Raw genomic sequence first — 10,162 nt, forward strand, 5'->3', positions numbered from 1 at the left:
TACGCATGCGTAGAAGGTAGTGGGGGAGGGGGTACGCATGCGCAGAAGTTAGTGGATAGGCACGCGCAGAGCAGTGGTTTAGTCCGAGTGCGCTGTGCTAGTTGGAGGCGTACGCATGCGCAGAGGGCTAGTTGGGAGGGACGCATGCGCAGAGGGCTAGTGAGGGGTGCACGCATAGGCAGAGCCGTGCTTTAGTTCGCATGCGCAGAGGGCTGGGGAGTACGCATAAGTAGAGGGCTAGTGGGAGGGGGCGGGTACGCACGCGCAGTGCGGTGGCTTAGTCGCCTGCGCGGAGGAGTAGTCGGGATTACGCATGCGCAGAGGGTTGGGCGTACACGGGCGCAGCTTGTCGAGGGGGGTACGCATGCGCAAAAGTTTAATAGGAGGGTGGGGGGGTACGCATGCGCAGAAGGCTCGTGGGTACAGCGCCTGCAACCTTCAGCAAGGACGAGTACATCTGTCCTTAGAAGTTTATGTAGGAATGGATCTCCCAACATTTAAGAACAGCAGCAAAGGAATGAAATAAACGTTTATTTCTCCTTTAAGGTTAATTATTTATTTCATCCACTCCAAACCCTCCACAAACATCTCTACAGTGCAAAGAAAGGAACTGGACGGATAGAGAGCGGCACGATGATGTTAGGACTGAACAAAGGAACAGAAAGAAGAGAAAGACTAGAAAGAAAACAAATTACATTTTAAAATATGGAAACATTAGAGACAAAAAACAGTAAAATATCATATTTAAGGGGGGAGGGAGTTATAGCTTAAACCAGCAGAAAGTATTCTAGGCTACCAGGACGAGCACATCAGAAGGCAGACTACAAGCACCTCTTCAGGGAGTGCTGTTTCACACTGGGTTCTCATCCACTTTCTCTAAAGTACAGAAAGGATTTAAAACTTGACTACATATATCCTCCTTTTAAATACCAGCAATGCACATTTTTTGCAGTAAAGTCTAAAGAACATGCATGTTTTCCACACAAATGTTCACAGAAAGCTATGAAAACGCCTTTCTAAGTCACAAATGCAGACGGTTATTCACTCCGATCCTTTGGCTCTCGGTATTTCCACTGGATGTAGTCAAAGATGTCCTTCTCACATTCTACTGGTAGGGCCTCCCCAGCGACTCCTGCAAGCATATTACAGATGCTATTTGAAAGGTGGAAATTCCATATGATCCTGGACTGTCAAATGCATTGCAAGATCAAGAAAATCCACTGTAAGCAAAACGTATTTGCAAGTGAAATGATAAGCACCCAAAAAACACACAGGAAAAAAGCCACCAGCACAAACACCACCCACAGAGCTTTTCACAGAATATTTAGGTGTTCGTTCTCAGTGTAAGGAGAAATAAAACAATTAACTGTGGAGCTACAATGCTCATACAGTTAAAAAAATATACACACCATTTGCAGTCAGCCCCCCAATGGGAAACAATTGGAAGACATAAATCACATGAAAAGAATAAGAAAATACATGTTGTGCATTGCACAGCAAATCCAAACTGTAGTTCAGTTAAGACCAAGTAGATCAGGTGCCCTGATGTGCTTATTTTGTTCCACAGTGCTGTCTATACATTAGTAGCTTGCTTCCCTCTGGTCCCAGGAAAGACAGAGTGAATAATTTTGTTAATTACAGTATTTGCCAAGATTTCCAATTGAGAAAATGATTAAAGGAGAGGATCACACAAAACACAGAACTGGAAAGAATACTGTTTAAGAGCCCAGACTGACCAGTGACACCCAAGGGACGGATTGTATACTCATTGATTGTGAAGCCCATTTCCAGAGCGTGGGCCCTCATGTTCTTATTGAAGATATCACTGCCTGTGAAATACAGCACACCACAGTAATACTGATCCTTAGGGATAAGCCTAGAATAAAAACAGAAGAGAAATATATATTTAGGACAAATCTGAAGCTACAAGCCATTTGGAATTCAGCCACTTAAAAAGGGAGCAAATCTAGAACAGTGTTCAAGCACACACACTCTGGAATTCTGCACATTTGATTCTTCCAGGTGCCCAATTCCTATCAAAGAAAGGTACAACACATCCAACCTGACTCATAACTTATTGTTACGATGCTTTGATCACTGCCAAGAACTCATGGCAAAACAGCACCATAAAGTAGGTCACAATTCTGAAACTGGAGACAAAGCCATGATTTCAAATACAATATTCTTGCTAATAACCTGTTCTAAACATGGGCACTTACACAGTGGTTTCCATACAAAGCAACTGGAAACCTAGTAAATGCCTTCTTCTAAACATGGAAATAGAGATTTGGGTGCAGAACTTGAAACAAATGTCTATAATACAGCAGATGGCTAAACTCTGTATTTATTGGAAAGAATACCGAATATCAATTCTCCTGTGTGGATACGATGTTCCATCATCTTTATCTGGCAGCTGGCAGACACCCTGGGAGAAAGCAAAGGAAGCAAGAAATTAAAAATTAAATGAAACAGGTCTGAGATAGACTTACATTATAGGGCTTGACTGTTCTTGACTACCCCAGTGCCAAAGAAACTTTTAAAACACACAGTTCCAAATGCACACAGCTCTTGTTTGATCATCAATTATCTTGGAGAGTAAAATTAAATTCTTACCGAACTGATCAAATATTTTATTAGAACAGCTGGACAGCACTAGTACTGGGAACTGCTGCTGCTAAGAGGACTGGAATTCAACACAGCACATCATTACTTCTTAAGTTACATAGCAGGAAGGACAACAGGAATTATTTTCCATTTTAACAAGAGATTCACTAAGCCACAACTGCAAAGAGCTTTGAAGAGAAAAAAAATATGAAAAAATCCCACAACAGCAGCAGTCTAAACAACATTTTTGTACGTATCCTAGCTTTTGTCATGAGAGGCAATCCCTACCACATCCCCCCTTCCTCTGAAAGGTCTTACCATGAATTTGGTGTCACCTTTAGACAGCACATCAGTGACAAAGTGGACTTTTTCCAGTTGTTCTACAACTTGATGCAGAAGCTTTGACTAGGAATAGTAACAACAAGAAGAAGAAATTATTTCACTTGCAGCAAGAATATCTTAGCAGTCTAGCTGCAGGACATCACACAATTACATATGTTACCAACATGAAATCTGACCAAGAGAAAAAGGATCAGAGCAACACTGAGAAAAAGCTAATAAAATTACAATGTTGAAACACGAGAAAAGTTTCCAAGTGAAACCCTGTCAGGTTGTTTTCATTTAGAGTGGCAAAACTTGCCTCTTGGTTTGAGCTCTCAACCTCGAAGCAATTAATCTACAGAAGCAACACGAAAAAATGGATTATCATTAGGACTGCCACAAAAGACTGCAAGGGCAGCAGGGCATCTGCTTCACCCCCAAAAGAAAGAGGCTACATCAGCAGATGCTTTAATCCCTGCTTTATTCACATAGTTGTTGCAATTCTACTTTGTTCAGCATATGAATTTAGGAGGAATGAAGGAAGACGACTGAGGGAAGGGTGAGAGCAAAGAGGCTGTGCTGAGAACACAGAGTGAAATTGCTTCTCAGATCCACATTTTACCTCCTCCAAATAAAAATGGTGATCAAACAGCTACAAAAAGATGCAGGAAACTGAAATGCAAGTCTGACACTACGTGTGATCCAAATGTAAAACAGCCTTCTGGAAATACTGCTCAGTACTAAACACAGTAGCAGAGAAGCACACCTGTTTGGATGATTCAGATGTGAAAGTCGGATGGGTTAAGAGAACATCCATGTCACCACTCGACTCTGCACCTAGGCGAGTAAGAAGCAAAGAAAATCCCTCCTACATAAGATGAGAAGTACACGAACACTGATGAAAATGCTTCTGACCTCTTCTGAAAAACACACATTTCTTATAAATAATAGTCAGCGGGGTTTCCAGAAACAGCATTCGTAGCATAAACTTGCTCTCTAGAAAAACATGCATTATTGTGTTTGCTTCTTTGCCCAAAATAAAATCCAGCAAGATCACAGCGCACCAACCTCGCCTAAAACTGCCACAGACTGTAGCAATATAATTTGGGTCCACGTTCTTTACCTCTTTCAGCACAATTTCCTATGAAAAGAGGAAAGATGAATGTTTCAAGATGCCTGTTATTCACTGGCCTTCAATGCCTCAAGTCTTTGACAAAGACTTTCTGACCTGCATTTGCAGCATTTCTTCCCTCGGGATTCTTTTCTCAAAATCTTCAAAATATCTGTGTACAGAAGAGTAAAAGCATCTGAAAGAGGGCTATGGGTAGCACCTTGAAATTTTAGTCAGTTAAAAGTGGTATCAGAAGAAACAATAGAATTTTTATATCACATCACCAGAAGTTCCCCATTCTCAGCCCAGAGAAGCAGCCCAATCCCTGCATCTTCAGACAACTCTCCTAGATGTAAGACTTTCCTCCAATCCCACTTCAGGTGGGTTAAAGTGGAACTAGGGTCAAAAGGAAGCCTGCAGAGAGCTGAAAACTATTCCTGCAGTTCAGCACTGCAGTAACATCTGAGCACAGTGCAGAAGCAGAGCCAAGGACGATACACAAGCTAAAAACATGTAGGAAACACCCATGGGTCAGGTGGGTAATCTTACACTCCCTTCCTTAGCAGTATTTTCCTGTGAATACTCACACATGTAGAGATGCATAGCAAGCATGGAGCTCAGGTTGAGTAGAGGGGAAAATGAATGAGTAAATAAAGAGCTGCATAACACTTCTCACTCACTAGAGGCCACAAACCCTGCATCTCTGCCACTGATTCAGGTACACCAAAGCTGTCCCTGCACATAGAGCATGCAGAGAGGACAGGACCTTACTTGGCCTCCATAATCTTACATTACATTCTGGTGTCTTAAGCAGTTATTAGGAAAGCCAAGCACAAGCAGCCAAAAAAAATCTTACTTCAACCCAATTCGCTGGTGATGGGTCAGCTTGTGCTCATTTTTTCTTAGATCTAAAAGATTAAAAAGAAAGTTACTTAAGAGCAAAATTCTTACAGTGAGTTTTCAACAAAAAGAAGATACAAATGAAGACTATCTAACAAGCAAATAGCAACTTCAAACACAACAAAGAGATTTTAAACAGGTTGCTCAGCAGCTGACAGTATGAGTAGGAATGCCTAGCACACCTTCCTGATACAGACTTCAATGGACTATTAATTTTAAACACAAAAATGATGTTATTTAATCTATAAACACCCTACTGCATGTATGTATATAGTGCCTCTAGCCTGTGCACCACATTTAGACTAGCTTCTTGTTATTTTGTCAATACAGTTTCCTCAAACTGAAGGCTTATCTGCTGTTACAGCATCACTGTGAAACAAGCAACGTGACAAAAGAAACATTACTGGAGAATAAACCAAGGACCCAAAGCTACACTCGTACTCACCTTCTAAAGTCTTGATTCCTTCCTCAACAAACTTCCTAGCAGCAGCAGGACTGCAAAAAGAGCAAAGCAACACTCAGTTAGGAACAGACGGAATCTTACAAGGCTGCAAAGGACACCAGAATTCACTCCTGCTGCCTAGATTCATCAGGTCAGGATTGAAGTTGCTTATAATGCTTCCCATCCTTTTGTCATGCACATTTTCAATTTGTATTTTCAAGCAACAGAAAGAACTACCCAAAGCTTGGCCCACACATTTTTTAGTACTGATGGAACTATACACTGATTTTATGATTTTAAAAAGGAAACAAAAAAAATCTCACCAAAAAAAATCTCACCAAACAGCCAATGCAGCTTTAGCCAATACTGATGTGTAACTGAAGGCACAAGAGCTACATTAACTACAAGCAGCCTCTGAGCCAGCTTAAGGCAACAATGCAGGTGCCTTTAGAATAGAACTTACAACAAAACAAACAAAAATCCACACGAGCCTCTAGCTTGTAACCTACAGTACAGAAAAGCAACTTGGCTGAAGGGTTTATCACAAGCACAACATAAACACCCACAAACATGCAGCAAATCTTTCTTCAGAATTACTTAAGAACCTCTGCATTCCCTGCCTTCAATCTCAAGGGGTTTCAATACTGCTTTTCCCTCCTCTTCCCCACAGCATTCCACTCTGTTTTGTTTTTAAGCACAGACATTCTGTATGTAGCCAATCCTGTTCTGGGCAAGCAGTATCACAGCCCTTCTCACTCCAGATATGCACTTCTGCTCCTGTGCACATGCTAAGTTCATTGCCTGTCTGTAGACTGAGATCTTTGCTGCCAGAATTTCCCCATGCACAGAACAGGAGCAAGTAGAGGCTTAAGACCTCCTCATATCACCCTTGAAAAGCCCTGTTTTCGAGGAGTTGGCAGGGCTCTGGATCTCCTTTTGCAAACATGGCACAAATACTATTCTCCTTACTCAGATTTTGCACCATAATCTCATAGGCTCCTACTCTGCTTTCTTGATTCTACTTTTCTCAATCTTTTGATGCAGTTTTTGATCACCTCTCTCCTTCCCCTCTCAGCTTGCACACAGGAGCTTTCTACTTCCACTCCTCCACTGCAAAATCTGTAACTGGCAGCTCCACAACTCCAACAACAACAACCTCCCCCCACACACACTAACAAATAATAACTAAGCTTTACCCAATGCCAGTAACTCGTGTCAGGAAGTTGATGGAAGCACTTGTATCATCTTGTCGAATCTGCAAAAACATAATAATGTGAACAAACTCTTCTTTACTCCATTTCAGTACATGAAGAAAGCTTATAGAACAACTTGGTCAGATTCTGCTTCGGAGAGCTACTGTAAATCAGAACAAACCAGTGCTAACAGTAACTGTGCATTAGAACAGTGCCATATGTACCATTCCTGCACATTAATTATCTTAACTATCCATACTAAAGTAAACAGCGTGGTTCAAACTCAATTCCACAGCCTTTCACAGTCAGAACTCCACTTCCCACGGAAGACATTCATGAACTATTAGACAATCTAAATATTTTCATAAGTAAACAGTTCCGAGGCTTTGGCTAAGCTTCTTGTTCCCCACTTTTTACTTTGCACAGAGCCCACCATTCTTCTGCTCGACATCAGTCTCTCCACAGAGAGCAACAGAAACAGCACAAAGCAGACTGCTTCACCAAGTACAAAGTAAAACAACTACTGAGAAATAAAGCACAAGGGAAAGAAACACACCTTTTCCAATTTGCGAAGCTTTCCAGTAGATAAAAACTCATCTATCTTCTCAGCTATTTTAGCACCTACTCCATCCTAAACATTGAGGAAGGATGAAATACAAGTCAATTTCAAGGTCACTTACAGTCATTATATTTAAGAAAAATAAAGCTCAACAAAAAGAACTGTGAAGTCACAGAAACCATTTAAAACATTGGTCTAAAAAAGATCAAGAGCATTGAAGGGTACAGCACCAGTAGCACAAACACAGTACTTCAAGTGCTGTATTACAAGTCCCCTGAAAACAGTTACTTTAAACCAGGTTTTGATTCCTACAACTCCAATTCAATTTACAACTCTTGGAAAGAACAGATAACAGCAGGACAAGGGGAAACGGTTTAAAGCTGAGGGAGGGGAGACTGAGGTTGGATGTCAGGGGGAAGTTCTTTGCTATGAGAGCAGTGAGGTGCTGGAACAGCTGCCCAGAGAGGCTGCGATGCCCCGCCCATCCCTGGAGGTGTTCAAGGCCAGGTTGGATGGGGCCCTGGGCTGGTATTAAATGTGGAGGTTGGCGACCCTGTGTGTGGCAGGGGGTTGGAGCTTCATGATCCTTGAGGTCCCTTCTAACCCTGGCCATTCTGTGATTCTGTGTGAAGGGGAAACCTGTCACAGCAGAAGCCTTTTACCGAGGAGACCCAGCTGGAGTCCCCAGTTCCACCTATGAAATCCCTGCAGCTCATATGCTACACTCCTCCCTCCTTAAGCCGGCTGCCAGCAGAAGCTGATGATACAGAGTCATTTGCACTCTGTGTCCCTCCTCCCGGAAACCTCGGTACCATCCCAACACAGCTCCTCCACCCTGAGAAGCCCAAACTCGCCCCGGGACCTACCAGCTTCTTAGCTTCGGCTCCATTCCGTATTCTGCTGGGGTACCGGGAGATGACAGAGGCCGCTTTCCTGCAAAACGATGTCGGTCAGCACCCAGAACCGAGCAGCGCTCAGCCCTGCGGCGAGGCCGGGCCCCCGATAGAAGGAAGCGGGAAAAAAAAAAAGACAGCCCTGAGGAAGGAGGCGATACCTGTAGGCGTTGTACTTGTGGATGGCTCGGTTCACGTTGCGCTCGTAATTCGCTAGCTCTACGGGGAGAAACAGTCGGAGCAGTCGAGCCGGATCCCAGAACATCACCCTACACCATCCCCCCCTCCCCGCTCGAGCTCCCCGTACCCATGAGGAAGTCCGTGATGCCCTGATTGAGGCTCTCCTGCGGCGCCTTCCGCTTGCTCATTGCGGGCGGCAGAAGCGACCGACACCGGAAAATCACCCGGCAGCACGTCTGGCGGTGACGTCATCAGACCGCGACAGGCTGCGGCGCGCAATGAGGAACGCGCGAATCGCTCTGCCGCTGCGCTGCGTCTCCAGCGGGGCGGGGCGGGGCTCTGCGTTCTGCGTGCGCCGAGGAGACGCGGCTGACTGCGAAGAGTCATAGAACTATGGAACCGTAGAACCACAGAACCACAGAACAACGGAACCATGGAACCACAGAAGCATAGAACCATAGAAACATAGAATCATAGAACCATAGAATCACAAGGTTGGAACCTGCAAGATCATCCTGTGCAACCGCCCTCCCCTCACCATTGCTACGACAAGCACTAAACCACATCTCGCAGCTCCTCATCCAGACACCTCTTGAACGCTGCCAGGGACGGCGACTCCACCACATCCCTGGGCAGCCATTGCAGTGCCTGAGAGAAAAAGTTCTTCCTTATGTCCAACCTAAACCTCCTCTGCTACAACTTGCGGCCGTTTCCTCAGGTCCTGGTTGTAGCTTGGGAAAAGAGGCCAAACTCCTCTTCATCACAGCCTCCCTTCAGGAAGCTGTGGAGTGCAGTGAGGTCTCCCCTGAGCCTCCTCTTCTCCACACTGAACAACCCCAGCTCCCTCAGCCGCTCCTCATAAGACTTGTGCTGCAGATCCCTCACCAGTTTCCCTGCCTTTCTCTGGACACATTCCAGGGCCTCAATGCCTTTCTTGCAGTGAGGGGCCCAAAACTGAACAGAGCACTGGAGGTGCAGCCTCACCAGTGCTGAGTACAGAGGGATGATCGCCTTCCTGCTCCTGCTGGCCGCACTATTTCTAATGCAGGCCAGGATGCCGTTGGCCCCCTTGGCCACCTGGGCACACTGCTGGCTCGTGTTCCGCATCAATCAGCACCCCCAGGTCCCTTTCCTCTTCACAGTCATAAGAGGTCCTGCAGAATTGGTGACAGGGGCAGCAAATGCTCATGTAGAGCGGCCGAATTGTTCCTGCATCACCATCCACCCTGAGCAGCTATAGAAGCTGGGCTCCTCCCCAGCCTTGTCAATGAGAGGACAGAAGTGGGACGATGCTGACCAAAGGGATGTCTCATACTTGGTGTCATCACAACCTACTGGGGGGAGATGGCCAGCTGTCTGCTGCTGCTCAGGAATCAGCTGGGCATTCATCAGTGGGTAGTGAGCAATTGCATTGCACATCACTTGCTTTGTATATTCTTTGCAGTTATTGTGATTTTTGCTTACTCTTCTTTCCAGTTTCACCAGTCTTTGCCCTGCATTGCTTAAGTTCCACTTGAGATTGCTGAAGACTGCACAGGATTTAGTCTTTGCTGGGGTTCCTTGAAGTCTGCATGGAGTTTGTAAAATTCTGCATGGGTTCACTTCAGTTCACACTGGTTTTCACCCAGCTGCATACGCTGCTCTGTGCCGGACAACCACCACAGGGACGGCACTGAGCTGGCTGAGACCTGGCGCACGCCTGCACCACCAGTGGGCACAAGCAGCGCACTGGCAGCATCCAAGTCACAAAGAGGAAGCTGCCCCTGGGCCAGGACACTCCAAGGCCGAAATGCTGGCGCTAAGTGAAGCAGGGTGGGCTCAGCACAAACAGGAGCCTCTGCAGAAACCGGCCCAAGTTCTGTAGCAGGAGACATGGCCATGGCCAACAAATAAGGCTACCAGTAGCTCTGGGCTCCTGGAGCATTTCATGGCAATGTCAGAGCTCTGGTGAGTTAGGCA

General features: G+C 45.2%; 1 protein-coding gene across 1 annotated transcript; it reads right to left on the bottom strand.

The window, feature by feature from the left end:
- Positions 1-514: 514 nt before the first annotated feature.
- POLB (DNA polymerase beta) lies at positions 515-8,469 on the bottom strand. Its single transcript, XM_042835260.1, has 14 exons — positions 8,331-8,469; positions 8,185-8,242; positions 7,997-8,063; positions 7,128-7,202; positions 6,575-6,633; positions 5,382-5,431; positions 4,893-4,944; positions 4,154-4,208; positions 3,994-4,066; positions 3,692-3,762; positions 2,923-3,009; positions 2,361-2,425; positions 1,737-1,876; positions 515-1,132 (listed from the first exon to the last, which is right to left on the bottom strand). Exons 1-14 carry the CDS (start codon positions 8,389-8,391, stop codon positions 1,038-1,040), a joined length of 1,008 nt encoding a protein of 335 aa, XP_042691194.1. The 5' UTR covers positions 8,392-8,469; the 3' UTR covers positions 515-1,037.
- Positions 8,470-10,162: the final 1,693 nt, after the last annotated feature.

Source organism: Centrocercus urophasianus, unplaced genomic scaffold, assembly GCF_019232065.1.
Source record: "Centrocercus urophasianus isolate 14NV4802_14NV808 unplaced genomic scaffold, USGS_Curo_1.0 seq_50, whole genome shotgun sequence".
NCBI lineage: Eukaryota > Metazoa > Chordata > Aves > Galliformes > Phasianidae > Centrocercus > Centrocercus urophasianus.